Genomic DNA, 17,407 nt, shown 5'->3' on the forward strand with positions numbered 1-17,407 from the left:
AACACTACTTGTAAACTTATAGACACTCACATGGTGATCAAATTACAGTTATGTCAACTAGGAATGCACAATTCTACAAATATTAGTATTTGAAAGTGATTGTGAACAGGGCATGCACTTAGGTTTTCTGGCTACTGTGCAGAGGACCACCTAGAGTCTGGCATGTGGTAGGCAGCCAATCAATCAATCAATCAATTAATCAATCAATCATTCAATCAATCAATCAATCAAGCAATCAATCAATCAATCAATCAATCAACCAATTAATTAATCAATCAATCAATCAGTCAGTCAGCCAGCCAGCCATTTAGTCAGTCAGTCAGTCAGTCAGTCAGTCACTGAGTCACTGAGCCAGCCAGCCAGTCTGTCAATTAGTCAGCCAGCCAGCCAGCCATTCAGTCAGCCAGCCAGCCAGCCCGTCAGCCAGCCAGTCTGCTGAAAGAATACATGCTATTATATAAAGATATAATGAACACAAAATAAGAGATATTATACAAAACAGTGAGTCTTACAAAATGAGTTTCTTTTTAATGAATTACAATGTGTGTTGCACTAATGTCAAAATACATTTGGTAAATCATTCCATAGCTCCAGCCCATACAGCACTGCCACCAACTACCCTATTGAGTTGAGTTGAGCTATACGACGTAAACATGATTACCCATTACAATTCTGCTGATGCTAAAAGTAACACCTTTTAGCACCTTCTTACACCTGTACCCATATGGTGAATAACGCCACCAGCCTACGCTTTGGGGCCATGTGTAAATAAAACTTGTTTGTCTAAACTAAGCATCTTGCTGGAACTCGTTGACACCTCTCAATCCGATAATGGTCAGTAGTTGTACCTCAGATCACAGACAAGAAACTGTGTTCCTTGTCTGTGCTCAGATGTTGTACCATGGCTCACAGTCCTGCTTGCAGACGGTACACGCGTTTCGCTCAACACCGTCCTACGAAAAGTAACCGTCCTATAGCGAGTGCGAAAACAAAATACTTTCGCACCAATAACAAAATAATTACATATAATTTTTTTTTCTTCTAAAGGCTTAAAGCTATCAAATATTAGCAATCGGTCGAATATGTACTAATTTTACATCTTTTTGACGATAGTAGTCGCTGGTACGATCACAAAAAGTGTCGAAATCGGAACTTTTCCAGTTCCGACTGATTTCAAAGTCCCGCCTTACAAACTCCGCCACATTTGATCGGGCGTCCACTTGGGCATAAATTACGATTGAACTTGTGATTTCGGGATTTCTGGTCCTCCGGACTGGGACTAGTACTTTTGTAGCCAAGGCGAGGTAAAATTACTAAATAGTTGATTTATTGCTGATATTTGAACACAGGTGCGTTAAATCTTTAGTTACTAGCATTTCAGGTAAGCCCAGGTTTCACAACTGTCTCTTTGTAGGCGACTTACTCCGTATGCAAGCAGGGCGACATGGACCCTCAGACCACTAATGGTCAACCGGTCTGAGATGGATCATAGACCCTACGAAATGGATGTAGCCTAGTAGAAATGTCTGTATTTGTGAACAGTAAGGAATGTCTCTCAGATAGACTGTGTCCATGACTGTACAATGTTGTGTCAATCAAGGCCTCTTCGCAGGTTTGTGAAAATGATGCTGGGGACTAATCTCCATTTCAAAAAGGGAAGTTTTTCTAACTGAAAAAGGTGTTTGTCCTAAATGTTCGATAACTTGCATTTCCGTCATTTTCTCGTCTCTGTTAATTTTAGCGACGAAGGGATATGATATTCTATAGAACGCCTTTTGTTTTATCAATTACAAACAATAGCATGTGAAGGGCGATATAATGTTGCCTTGTCCGAGAAACGGGAAGTACACTAGCTGTTTTCACTTCACTGCTCACACTTACATTGAAGAGCTATGTAGTCAGTAATCTTGGCTAGTCTATTCTATTGTCAAACAGAATTTTCCCTCAAATTCAACATCACTGTCAGAATATATTCGAGAAAGGTTTACAACGTTTAAACTTTATTCATCCTGGATTCAATAGCAAGTGTACATTCTTTGATCACGGATTTGCGAGTGCAAAACATTATAAAAGCACGGGACTGCAATTTTGTGTTCCTTGTCTGTGTAACCTCAGACCACTGAAAATATTCATTAGTGGTCTGAGTCTAAATTGGAACACATCTCCGTTTATAGTGCTAGTTGTGTGTATTCACTAAGCCGTTTCAATATAATAATCATATGGACGTTTTATTTTCAACATCACGCAAACCATTGGCCTCTTTTCATGGTAGCGATTAGTCTATCTGCTAGACCTCGGATGTTCTTCCGATACAATACGACACACGACCGAACATCGCTATCAAGGATGGAACATCCAAGGCAAGTCCTCACTGCGAACTTCGTTCGCTTATAGTATCGAAAGAAAGCACGAACATCTAGCAGCAAGACTAGGTAGCGATTTAACAGACGCCAACAAAATCGAATTTTAGACTCTAATATTACTCTTCGCACGTACAGAGTACTTTTTATAGGATAATATCATAAAAAGTGAATCAGAGCAAGCATCTAACCTAGAGTCTAAAATTAGATTTTATCCGATAATGGATATTTGTGTAATGTCGCGTCTTCATGGGGTCAGGTGTAAAAAAGACGGGTCAAAGTTTGGAAATGTGCACTCAGAGAACTGCGACACAACTGCTGACAGAGAGTTCTCAAATCATATTTCAGAGCTAAGGTAGCTATTGTCCCGCGTGTTCATTATAAAGCAGCCAAGTTCGCGTCACAATTTGTAAAATAACGCTACGACATTATACTAAACAATAAAGAATAAATAAGCCTTTGAAGTTTCTGTGCTCCTACTATAAATACTTGCTATGAATCTGGCCACAGCTACTCATGTCCTAGTCTAGCTGCTAGACCTCAGGTGTTATTCCGAATTTACAATACGACAAGGATGGGCGTTCGCCATCACAGCGAACTTCATCGGGAGAAAGCCTGAACGTCTAGCAGCAAGACACCTTTCTATAGTGGTCTGAGTGCACCATGCATACAATGAAAAGATGGAAAAGAAGATTATGCAAATACCCGACACTTCTTTATTTCTGTTGATATAGATGATGAGGCCAATTAACACATTTCTACCAGCTTAGCATATTAACTAACCTCGGATTTTCGAGGTTGGGAAGTTCTCAATTGGTCATACTTTAGCATCGGAGAGAATTGTAATGCATATTCAACTCTGCTGTGAGTGAAATTGTAATAATTTTTTTTAAAGATTTTATCAAATGGTCGCTAGCAAAATATCAGGTGTGGTAGTGGAACAAGTGAAAACCAAATCCCTTTATGACTAGATTGTAAGCTAACAGCTGTGGTGTAGAATATATAGATATATTTGCAGTTGTGTCAAGGGGATATTTTTATACAAGTTACAACAATGAAGAATACAAAAATCAGGATATAATTGTAACAATTTGTAATAGAATGTATCTAAGTATAATCATGATACCAGCTTAAAAAACCATGCTGTCCTTTTTGTCATACTGATACCATAAAAGGATTACCTCTCCTCTGAGGTCAGGGTTATTGTACATGTACATTGACATTATTCAATGAGACTGAATTGACACCCAGTTGATGTGTATACACGTATTAACAGTGTTCCATTCATATACACAATACAACATGGTAGAAACAAGATCTATTGAATTCAGAACTGTACTAAGATAATATGTATGCTGAAATTGATGGAAACACAAAACGAGAGCTACATGTACATGTACATGTAGATGGTGTCAACAAAACTCGACGCAAAGGGTTTCCAATTAAGTTCTTACAAGCATTCAAACTGTTAACAGAATTTGATGTTACCACTGCAGGTTTAAAATCTACAAATGCACATGTACTTGCAATACTAGTATTTATACATTGTAAATGTATATGTAGCATCACTTGTGTTAATACTGAGTAAAGCAGAAACAAGATCAGTAGGAGTTATAGGATAAGATGGTGGGTTGGTACTGATAGTATCATGTGGCTCCAAGTGGTGAGTGATGGATGAAGCCAAATCACAGGTCTTACTATAGATGGACTACTGACATGTAAACTCTGACAGTGTACATGTACCTACCCTGGTTCTTTCTACATCTACCATTTATCTTAATTTAGATTATTGATAGATTAATTATCTAGGTAGATTAACTTAATTGTTTGCATGTATATTGCAACATGTATCAAATTGATGTCAAATGTAGAATTAGAGCGCATGTATATCTTGATTTCAAACACTGACAATCAAGGTCTTGATTTACTTTTAGATACAAAAACATGTAGACACAGACTAAAAACTGTTGTTTCAAAATAAACTATGCATAGTAGGGAGGCTGTTCTGGTGACCTCCATCTTGCTGTGTACATATTGGGGGGGATTTGCAGTGTTTACACTATCTTGACCATGACTTGACACAACAGAGGCACAGCTATCCAACACAACATCTGTGCAGGACAACTTTATCATTGAAAGACAATTTTATGATTTCAAGGCATTCAACCAATTCCCAAATACTAATTTCTGTGCATTAGTTAATAGCTTGTTGTATATATTGATCATGTATGTACACTGTGTATACAGAAGATATTTTAGCCATGGCAATTTTTTTGTGTTTTTCATTCTCGGTGAAATAAGTGGAAACTTTCTCTTTTTCAGTTTTCAGTATACATTGTACATTTATATGATAGTGTGAGGTACGTGTTGTTCTAATACCAAAACCATATGTTATCATTCAAAGGCTTTACATATGACATTTTGTGACAGGTTCACTGACCTTACTCAGTTGTGGTATCAGCTGTACACACACCAGGACACGCACATACAAGTGTTTAGACACTAGGCTATTACTTCTGGTAATTGAGATTTTTTGGACAATTAACAATCGTTCTGATAATATTATACATTTTCAAGGATTTTACAGTACATAAAAAGTAATATTTTGACTTTGTGAGTAGTTGCAATTTCACTAAATATAAGAAATAGTTTGTATTGTTTTAAGGTAATTATTTTCTAGTATTATTTTAAACCCAAATCATAGGTTGATATCCACTACTCTAAATTTACCTGGAGAGATTTTTTACCTTTCTCAAGTAAATATCAAGGTCAAAACTTGGTGAAAATTGTGGAATTTTGAATTTCGAAGAGTAAATCCTTGAAGAAGTTATTTCTGGAAATTCCTGGAATATGACATTTTTACGTAGTCTGGTATAGTGGTAGTCTGTATGCCACAAAATCCTGATAAATGACATTTTGAATATACCATATTATACATGTGTATGTAGTTTAGTCAAAAAATCTTGGAAAATGACATTTTTAAAGACATCTGTACTGTAGCTACAAAATCCTGGTAAATGACATTTTTAGTCCCCGCGGACGAAGTCCGGAACGGGGACTTATGGATTGGGTTCCGTCTGTCCGTCCGTGCGTCCGTGCGTCCGTGCGTCCGTCCGTCCGTCCGTCCGTCCGCAGCCGTTTCTTGGAGATGCCTGTACCGATTTTTTTCAAACTTGGTACAGGGGCAACATGCTATGGCATACATATGCACGTCAATTTGTTTTATGATACGATCCAATATGGCCACCTAGCAGCCATTTTGTTTGCGAATTTTCCCTGTCTAAAGCCATAACTCAGACATGCTCACACAGATCTCATTCAGAGTTGGTATTAGGACAGTGTTCTATGGCATATATGTGCATATTCATTGTTGTCATGATACGATCCAATATGGCCGCCTGGCAGCCATTTTGTTTGTGAATTTTCATGTCCAAAGCCATAACTTAGACATGCTTGAACATATCTCATTTAAAGTTGGTATTAGGACAGTGTTCTATGACATACATGTGCATATCCATTTTCATTGTGATACAATCCAATATGGCTGCCTGGCAGCCATTTTGTTTGCAAATTTTCCATGTCCAAAGCCATAACTCAGACATGCTTGAACAGATCTCATTCAAAGTTGGTATTAGGACAGTGTTCTATGACATACATGTGCATATCCATTTTCATTGTGATACGATCCAATATGGCTGCCTGGCAGCCATTTTGTTTGCAAATTTTCCATGTCCAAAGCCATAACTCAGACATGCTTGAACAGATCTCATTCGAAGTTGGTATTAGGACAGTGTTCTATGACATACATGTGCATATCCATTTTCGTCATGATACGATCCAATATGGCTGCCTGGCAGCCATTTTGTTTGTGAATTTTCCATGTCCAAAGCCATAACTCAGACATGCTTGAACAGATCTCATTCAGAGTTGGTATTAGGACAGTGTTCTATGACATACATTTGCATATCCATTTTCATATTGATATGATCCCCCATACCCGAACAATCCTTTCTTGTTGTAGGCATGTTCCATGTCCGACAAGCAGACACAACATATCTAAGTCTGTTTGATTTAGGTTCACAAGTGTTGTTGCGTGATCAGAGTAGTGCTAATTCCTTAAAACCCAATCATAGCGGGGACTATGTCATTCTCAATGGCTTGTTGAATATAATTTAACCACAAAATGCTATAAATTCCACTTTTTCTGACCTAGAGATTCTGTAATGGCCTGTCAAATGACAATTTGTAAATAAACTTAAACACTGAAATATCTCTGGTAAAATAACTTGGTTGACCACACAGTTCTAAATATAACCATCAAATTGTAAATGTTAAGTGCTCTGGTGTTAAATGATTGAATGTATCATTGTCAATCCAATTTGACAAATAAATTGTCTGTTACTATAAATAAAAGTGCTTTGTAAACAATATGCTGGCCTAGCCTACCCAGTGATCAGATCACAGATGTGTAAATGTCAACGCATACTAGACATTCTACACTACGATAAAAACTCAAAACACATTAATAATGAAAAAAATTAAAAAAATAAAATAAAAAATGAATTGTTTCAGGTCAGCATCACTTAAATACCTCACATCAGTCTTTTTTTCGTGTTTGTCCAACCCATGCAGGCTGCAGATTCAGGAGAAACACAAAAATAACCCTCCCTACTTCAGTGAAGACAATTGCAGAGCCAATCATGAACAAGCAAATGACATCTGCCCCGCATACTAGCTTGCTCTAAAGCACTAAATAAAAAGAACAGTAACTTCCAACGAGAGTAAACTAAACAAAAAAATTATGCCATCACACCACAGAATGTCCTGTCCAGCAGAAACTATTCTAATTTTGCCTAATGTTGTCATTTACCAGAAAACTGTTAGGCGAACACCAATTTCTCCAAATATTTTTTCTAAATTTTTTAGCGTGTCACTAGAAATTGTTGCACATCTGTGATACATCAGTTTGGCTTAGATGGCGTACTGATGACTACATGTACAGCACAGAAATCACACATACATGGAATGACATGAAATGACCTGTGTACACAGAGTATGAAATCCAGATGAACAAAAAATACACATCAGTCAAAAATGAGACTAGAAATTTTTCAGTGTATATTTCACGTTACCTGAACATTTATAAATAATCTACCTCTAGACTGTCGTTTATTAATTAACTATATCAAATATCAATAATTGTCCTACAAACATTAATTTATATTAGAAATTATCCCCAATGCCTACTTTGTAATATTTACTAAACTGACAAAAGTCGCATTGCTGTAAAGATTTATGTTTATATCATTAACCTTTAACCATTGCATAATAAATTTTGTTACAAATATTTAGTCTTGTTATATTCCTCAATATTTTTTTTTTCATTCAGCCAAGGACAAAATGAGTAGCCTAAATGTGATGATTTATATCATACATGTATATGGCATTCAAAGATTACTAAAGCTGAAAGATGGTAGAACACTTTTGAAACACAGCCCTAAGCAGATTAATTTAAAGTGGCAAGGACAGTGTTAGCACTAAGCTTTAATATTTATACAAATACAGAAGTCTACATGTATGTAGATATACACATGCACACACACACACACACACACACACACACACATACACACACACACAGACACATACACTGACACACACATACAACACCCCCCCCCCCCCCACCACACACACACACACATACACACACACATGGACACAGGTACATAATACATAATGTACTCATACACATGTACATACATGTACACACAAACACAGTGACACAAATGCATGTACACACATACATGTACATGTACACATACACACACACACACACACACACACACACACACACACACACATATACATGTACATGTACGTGTATACACACAGATGTAAAGTTGTATCAGTGTATACTGCATACCCATACAATTGCCTAGACCAGTACATTTGTATTTTTAATATAGATGTATCATCTGTTGTCATGGATGACTCACACTGACTCATTGTAACACCGATATATCTATTCACTCATGTCTTGTCATTGATAGCTTTAAATAAACATCAGTCACAGATAAAAATGGTAGTATCTATATTACTACAGTATTATTATATACAAATGTAGTATACGTGTAACTCACACATTGTGTTTTAATGTGTAGGATTTGTCTTGGGTTAAGAGTCTATTGTTTCAAATTCCATATAAGAATTATCCACTTGATTTACAATTACATGTACATTATCAGGGGCAGACCCAAACTAGCTGTAAGCTATTACCTGACTCCCTTATTTGGAGTAAATAAACCGGTTATATTAATAAATTCTGTTGAATTGTCAATCTCATATTAGAGATAAAATGTAGGTGTGAAAAACAGTTTTCTGGCAGAGCTGGAGAAATATTGGTCCAGAATAAAATGAATAATCTTGTTGAATCCTGTTGGCTCTATCGATATGATGGTACTAATTGAACTTAATATACTACAGGATTCAAATATCAGGGTTAAAATCCACCTCTTAAACCCATGCAGAGCTTGAAATTAAATGTAGTCCCATGTCCACTGACTACCAATTCTTGTCATGGAGCTACCATAATTTGCAGCTGGTAGCCCACTCAGGCTACCACAGATTATGCAATGATTTAAAGGATGGAAGATTTATGGACATGAAAGTATTTTAATAACAGATATATTTCCAAATTGCAATAGAGGAACTCTGTTTTCAGTTCAGGAATATGGGATTACAGGTCACAATCCTTGGGCTACCAATTTCTGAAACTGGTAGCCTACTAGGACTACCAAAGAAAAAAAAGTTGAGAAAGATACAAATAACAAAGGGCCACCCTTACATTTTTACATCAGCAGCATGAAACAACATATTGTCATGTATTTCATGTTGTGTACAGGTATACATTGTACACTGTCTTGGTTCTATGTCGGCGATTGTGCAGAAGTCTTTGATTACACCTCTAGGGTTGGACTATGGTATAACTGACAACAAAAAAATACCTGTGTGCTGAAATACAGTAGTTCATAACAATTAACAATAGAAAAAACACCATCAGTAGTCCAGTCATGTCTAATTACGTCATGTGTTTACATTTGAAGTGGTACAGTATTGCTAAATGTCAGGGAGTCCACCCTTTTCTCTCTCTCTTTCTCTCACACACAACTCACTGCACATATGGTTAACAAAGAATAGATCCACTCATTAAAGTCATGTCAGAACAGATGACTTCATTTATTTGTTGACATATTCAGCAACCATTGTGTGGTTTTTAAACTGCAGGATATGAATTAGGACTTAGATCTTGTGGTTGGACATGTGGTAATGTAAATACTGTGGTTAGTCTTGGTTACCCAGTCTCCCGCCGCTGGGGGCTCTGCCTACGAGACCACCCCAAACAAGAGTCTGGGGAAAATGACATTTCAACTCACCCGCGCAGGAAGTAGCCTCTGAAGCAGTGCATCATGGGGAGTACTTCACATCCAACATTGCAGGCTGAATGATTGGGGTACCTTCACTACAGATTATCACTTCTCAAGCAAATGATAACAAACAGGCCTCGTAAGCCCATTTTTTATGCTTGGAAGAAATGTACTGTGTGACTTCCATGTTGCTGGGTAGTTGAAACATACATTGTAGTTTCCCCTGACTCTCATTTGGGGTGGACTTGTAAGTTGGAGGCAGAGCCCCCAGCTGAGAGAGGCTGGGTAACCAAGACTATGGTATACTAATTCTATGTAGAACTACATTGTATGGTATACATTGTAGGTACATTTTAGATCTGGTACATGTGTAACTTGTACATGAAATACTTCACTTGATTGTTGACCTTTTTGTAGCCTGATATTAGCACCACTATACAATGTAGCATTGTTGTGACCGTACATGTAGAATGACCACAGTATACACATGTGTGTGTGTGTGTGTGTGTGTGTGTGTGTGTGTGTGTGTGTGTGTGTGTGTGTGTGTGTGTGTGTGTGTGTGTGTGTGTGTGTGTGTGTGTGTGTGTATTTATCATATTGTTACAAACAGTGAGTGATGGGTTAGCAGTATGGGAATAATATATATCATGTATACTAATTATGTGACCACATTCCATGAAGCAACAAAATGTACATGTACTGGAGATGTATTCCTAAATAAAGTTTTGAAATAACCCAAATCAATTTCAACATTACTGGCTTTGGAACTCATTCAATAAATGGTGTCGAATCTTACTGAAAAGTTAGTGCACTAATAATAATTTGTTACAAACATTAATTGATGCGTAAGTAATGGGTGAATATTGATATCATGGATTTGAATACAAGTGCATTCCACAATTTATACATATAGTAGTATGTACTCTCCAATCAAGTATGCAAGTATGTGCAACAAGTGTTGAGTTAAACTCCATAAATTGCAACATTATACTATAGGCTGGGTTTTTCATTGTTTCTTTTAAACAGTAAGTGATGTGACAACAATGCAAGGATATTACTTTGGGGTAGGAGTGGGGGGGGGGGGGGGAGAGGGGGGTTCTGGTATGATTACATGTACATTCCACAATGCTCAGATATATGTGGTACCCAATCAAGTGTTCAGTTAATTAACTTTTATGAATTGCAACATTATGCAGGCTTCACAGCACATTCAGTTCATGGGTTCTTAGTTACATGTTACATGTACACATTCTTTTTTTTCCAATGTTCATTTTGGACCTGGGGTGGGGGTGGGGGTTGGGTGGGGGTGGGGGTATTTGATTCTATTTTGAGTACTTTCCAGTATCCTTAGTGTACAATGTACATGTATGTGGTATCAAATCAAGTGATCAAATACAAGTAACCCAGATACATGTAAATTGCAAATTGTAACTTTTGAACACATTCCGTTTGTTCGTGCATGAAAGGTTTTCACTCAGATGTAAGAGGTGAGAAATCATCGTACTAGAAAATTACATGTTTATCAACCTCACCGTCATAACTGAATTGTATACATGGTAGTTTATAGTACATGTACATTGACTGGAAGGCATATAATGATATGCATGCCTGTCTACTTTCATTGTTCACACCTGGTGACCTTTACACAGGAAATCCCTGTCTTGAAATGGGGACACACACATGTACTATGTACTTATGTAGCCTTAATGTTTCTGTTCATAGATACATGTATGATGTAGTAGTGGTAAATGTATGAAGAATCAAAGAATGGGGTGATAATGATAATATTCAGTGGCATGTTTGTATGATAATTGATGTGTACAAAGCATGTAGTGCAATGTATTCCTTGTCTCATGAACTTACATACCTGTACTGTAGGCTACATGTATTTATAAGGTGTTATACTCAATATATACACATATACGTTGTAAACCGAGTTACTTGTATATTGTAATGAAACCATTGTAATACTGTAGTACATTGAAGGGTGCAAGCTTTGATTTGAACACTGTCAAAATGTATGCATGCATGCATGCATGAATGAATGAATGAATGAATGAATGAATGAATGAATGAATGAATGAATGAATGAAGGGTTCAACCTTTCATTTGAACACAGTCAAAATGTATGCATTAATGAATCCATCAATTCAATCTTCTTACATGTAGGTATATAGATGTAGACTGTTATAGGGTTAATTTGTACTAAAGAGTACCCTGTGAAATATGTGTACATATGTATTCGTGAAATACTCAGTCTGTCCAGTAGATGGATGTACAATGTACATCTGTATACATAATGTTTAAAGTAGTCTGGATAGAATGTCAATGTTAATGACTAGGAGGAGTAAAAACAGCTGTTATAACTTATACCCACTGACTGTCTAAGTAGTAATATAGTACATGTACATTATCAACCAACTCAGGTCAAGTTTATCATTTACAATGTACATGTGTTGTTGTCAATGTTCTAGTGACATTGTATTGGTAACAGATGTCACAGTTGAAGTAATGCACTTAGGCACAATATTTACATATACATGTACACTGACCTTGGTAAAACAATTTGTAATTAGTTTTACCAACAAAATGTACATGCCAAATATAAATATTAAGGATTTTCACACTTTTTTTTTTCAGCAAAACTCGTGCATTTTACCTGTAGGAATCTAATAAAATACTGTATATTTTACATACATTACACTTACATTGTACTACTACCTGTGGCAAATACATCAGTCTCTAAACGATCATAGAGAAATAAAAGTGGAAATGTCATCACTTACTTCAACTTGTCCCTTGTTAAAAAAATTCTCAAAAGACTGAGAACTTCAAGAAGTAGATGATATGTTTAGAAAAATTAGTTTTAATAAATTTATTCCTGTTTCTTTTTGTGAGATCAATGTAAGCATACAATCCTATCGAACTGTCAATGAAGATGTATGTATATTTAAACAATAATGTATGCCCTCCCAGCCCATAATGGACGAAAGCAAACTTTGAACGACATAATGGGCGAGGCGACAGCCGAGCCCATTATGGAGTGCAAAGTTTGCTTGAGTCCATTATGGACTGGGAGGGCGTACATTATTGTTATTATTTTATAGTTTTGCCAATTCCAGTGAATTTGTAGACCGAGAAACGCAAAACAACGTATAATATACACAGAGCTGAACATCGTCTGCCATGTTCGGCCCGGAAGCTGAATACTAATCATAGCGACACACGTACGTACACATACACACACATATACACTTCAATGAACTGCTGTGAACACAAATTTGTTTCATGAATGCATTGTATTTTTAAACAGTGGAAATGACAATCATAAGTAACAACATACATTTCGAAAAAATACCTTACGGACATAAGCTTGTATTGTTATGCTCGTTCCGGGGCCGCGATGCCCAATAACGGAGTACATTATCAGTAATAATGTACAGCGATGACGTCACAAAATTCACTGGAATTGGTAATGCTATAATATAATACATATTAATTTATGCAGGTATACATATTTAGTCAACTTCTGCTTTGTAACCAGTGACAAAGTTCATCTGAAAATGCATCCACGTGACACATATGTAAGTTTAAGAACTATACATTGTAAATAAAAAGATTATTATCAATTGTTATTTGGTATCTCTGAACAAATTATTTCATCTGAAAAAACTGTTCAGCATACATGATACAACATATACAAGTTAATATTTGCAGAACTGATCTGTTACAGATAGTACAGTGTGACATTGTCATTTCATGTACAGGAATAGTTTCACTACTGTTTTTCAACTCTGGTAATATAATAAACCTACATGTACCTACATTTTTGTTACCAGAAAATTTTACGATTTTACAGTCTACAGTTAGTTTTACTAATTACCAGATTGGTATATTGTGTTCATGTATTAGAAGACATTTTAGTCACTACTTATTTTTACTGATCACCAGACTGATACATTGTGTTCATATATAAGACATTTTAGTCACTACTTATTCTAAGTTTTTCAATGTTTTGGTTTCCAACAAAATAACCCAAAAATAAGTCTTTAGACTGAAATTTTCATGTTCATAGTATGAGACAGAGACCCTAGGCAGGAACCCTGATATACATGTATATTTGAAGGCCTTAGGCAGAATTTATGTTGTTACCGCCACATATATATGTTTATGTTGATAATGCTATATAGGTAATGATGACTGGTGTCTTATCTAATAGACTTTACTTGTTTAGTTAAATATTGTATATTAGGGCACTCAGAGATTGTCATTGAATGTCAGCAATGTTAATACTTAGATCTATGAATTCCATGGATGGCTGACAGTGACTATGTTTATTATCTGTAGTGCATTGGTAAATACGATAGTAATTCCACTGATTGGAAAAGTTGTATGCCATAATACATTTCATGCTTATGGTAATGTGAAATAAAAATGCTGTTATTTCTCCTGTGAATCAAGAAAAACATAATTTGGCAGCATTTCAGAAAGGAATTTTGTGTTGTTATGTGACTGATATAAGAATTGTCCCAAGTTTGACACAACTACATGCATTGCCATACATGTACATTGTATACATGTAGTCCCCTGACACATCCATGGTTTGACCAGCCACCCTAGATAATATGACAGCGCCCTCTAGAGTTGTAGAACAGAAATGTCTAATTTGACCCAATTATTGACATGATGTCCACCTTTTTTGAACATATGACACTAATATAAACATTTATTGTACACACACACACACACACACACACACACACACACACACACTATACTACACAGTCCTTACACTGTTACAGATATCAGTGCGAACACTACATTTACATCCAAGTATTTAGTAATTAGGTCTAGTATCTAGAGAGAATGCAAGATGAACTGTATTGATTTCATGGCTACTATGCACTTTACATAATTGGATGATAAGTGGACAATGACAGTGCAAACTGTGTTTTATCATTTTAATATGATGTTATATACCTACTGTGTTGATACACTTTTTAACAGGACAAAATTATTAAAACAACACTTTGTTACCTTGTGCTAATAGTTTGCTTTAGTTTATGAACTTTTGATGACACAATTATCACTCGATAAATAACATAGTGTGCAATATGAGGCTCATTGGTAATTTATCCCAAGTCTTACTTGTATGATGGAATTAGATAGTGTTTCTTTTGGAGTTTGATGAGACTCGCCATGGGTTCTGCTTGTAGATTTAAAAAAAATGTATATTGTATACTCGGAAGGTAAAATTTGCATATATATACCTACAATATGTATGCTGTGAAAATAACGACTGTGTGGGAGTGGACAAAAATGAAAACCTCAACTTGCAAAATGATCAATTTGTAACATACAGTGTGAATGTATACTAGTATGTTACATGTACATGTATATTTTGTATAGTGTTCTGGTGAATGCTTTCTGTCTTGGCTGTACATCAAAGTGTTGATTGACATTGGACAGTGCATGATGCAGTATGTACATGTATATCACATTGTCTGTAAATGACCTACAAAACATCTTCAGGGTCAAACACATACTTGGCACATTCTGATCCATTTAACCGTTAGTAATTATCTCAACAGATGTACAGTAATAAAAGTGTCGTGACAGTGTAAGAGATGCTATCAATCTATACACCTACACACACAATATAACATGCGGGTTATAATATATGTGAGTAGGTTGCCTATAGGCTTGTAGTGTGGTTACTGAAAAAGATAAAGGTGAAAAATTTCAGAACTAAGAAAAAAAGCAGAAAAATGAGAATTGAAAAATGCACATTTTGTACTAATCTTTATTGATGATGACCAAAAGTGGTCAGTTGTAACTACTGAATTTGCTATTCTGATGAGGAATGTCGACGAAGACAGAACAAAAACTCAATGCTAAAAAACTTGTATTGCTTGTGTGTTATAACCGTAATGTAAATAATGTGTGATTAGAATTGTCAATGTTAAAAAAATATTGTTATGTTGAACATGCATGTAATACATGTATATGATAGGTTACAAGGTAAAAATTCAGGTTTTGGTAAAAAAATTAATTGTATGTACATTTTGTTTTTTATATTTATAGGGAGTGGTACTGGTTGTGGTAAAATACTTCAGAGATTCCCAGAGAAAGATTGGGATGATGTGCCGTTCCACCAGGGTCTGGAGTTGGTAAGTAACATACAATCATACATGTACATCTTGTCTTCAAGTTCAAACCCTTGATGTTTGATTCCTGTAGTTTTCAATTACTACTGTCTTATCAGTGTAGTCATAGCGATTAAATAGTATCATTCTTTTGTCCAGAACGTACATTTTCTATAAAATCTGGTTCTCATAGAGTCATACCCTATTGAGGTTTAGCAACTGGGCGGGTTTATTCAGGCTAGCTCAGTGCTAGCACAAGGCTGGCACTAACACCTCACCAGCATGTGTTAGCAACTGGAAGGGTTAGTGCCTGCATCAGTCCTGTGTTACATGTAACACCAGACTAGCTCAGTAGTAACACTAGCTCACCAGTATGTGGTAGCAACTGAAAGGGTTAATGCCTGCACCAGTCATATGTTAACACCAGACTACATGTACAGTGTAGCTCAGTTAGCTCAGTGCTAGGCTGGCACTAACACCTTACCCACCATGTGTTAGCAACTGGAAGGGTTTATGCCTACATCAGACATACTAACCAGGTGTTAACATCAGGCTGACACTGGGCTAGCAAATCAGAGCAGAATTCCAGAGCTGTCTGTTAATGTTATGATTACCAATACCGGGTCAAAATATAAACATTTGGTGCCTAGACTAACAAAGTCTGATAGAAATTACTCAAGGATAACATCTTTTGCTTTGCAGTTTTGTCAACCAGGTGGTTGGGACCTGTCATCACAGAGAACACAACCCACTTTTTTTGTCTCCGTTCTCACCGACATTGAGGCTGATAGACATTACTGCGCTGTCCTCACCTTTCATGAAACGGTTTCCATGACGCCCAAGAAACCAGATGAGGTGGAAACGGAGGAAGAAGGAGGTCTCGTCCATCACACTCTGATGTTTCAACCAAAGAGTATAGCATTGATTTCTAGACTAGATTATTTTGAAACTTTTAGGGTAAGTCCTGGCTCCCTCAGAATTTGTTCTCAGACTACTTACTGTTTCAGAATTCTTCCTTTTTAACAAAATATTCAGCTTTTGGTTACTACTTGGTTTCCTGGATTATAATGGTGAAATTTGTGGTCATCCAAGGTATACAAATTAAAGCTATTTACATTGCTGTGTTTGTACACATGGTTTTCACTCATGGGGTTACTCCCCAAATTTTCAGACTGGGGTGTGCCACATCAAATTGCCATAGAGGGCTCACTTCAAGGTACAATCTGTCCTCTATTGTGGTGTTCCATACACAAATATATGTAGTAGTAATACAGTATTGCTATATTCTATTTTTACTGATTTTCATGATGTTTTCTCTCTCTCCTTTTTTTGTAGAATTGTTTAGGCATAATTTATACTGTATATATAGAATCAATGAACGTGCAGATAGAAACAATAATTGGAAATCTCCTGGGTAGTGTAAATATTCCTCCTCCGGGAGGCCCACAAGTAAGTGTCATTGTAAATGTATTCTTTG

The 17,407-nt window shown here is 36.3% G+C and overlaps 1 protein-coding gene across 3 annotated transcripts in view; it reads left to right on the forward strand.

Moving 5' to 3' along the window:
- LOC144448717 (myotubularin-related protein 13-like) overlaps positions 1-17,407 on the forward strand; it is a 101,968-nt gene that overhangs the window by 29,837 nt on the left and 54,724 nt on the right. For all 3 annotated transcript variants that reach the window (XM_078139014.1, XM_078139018.1, XM_078139015.1), the window contains exons 2-4: positions 15,869-15,954; positions 16,633-16,887; positions 17,266-17,379. In XM_078139014.1, the coding sequence (XP_077995140.1) occupies positions 15,869-15,954; positions 16,633-16,887; positions 17,266-17,379 (455 nt within the window). The remainder of the gene's footprint in view (positions 1-15,868; positions 15,955-16,632; positions 16,888-17,265; positions 17,380-17,407) is intronic.

This window comes from Glandiceps talaboti, chromosome 17, assembly GCF_964340395.1.
Source record: "Glandiceps talaboti chromosome 17, keGlaTala1.1, whole genome shotgun sequence".
Classification (NCBI taxonomy): domain Eukaryota; kingdom Metazoa; phylum Hemichordata; class Enteropneusta; family Spengelidae; genus Glandiceps; species Glandiceps talaboti.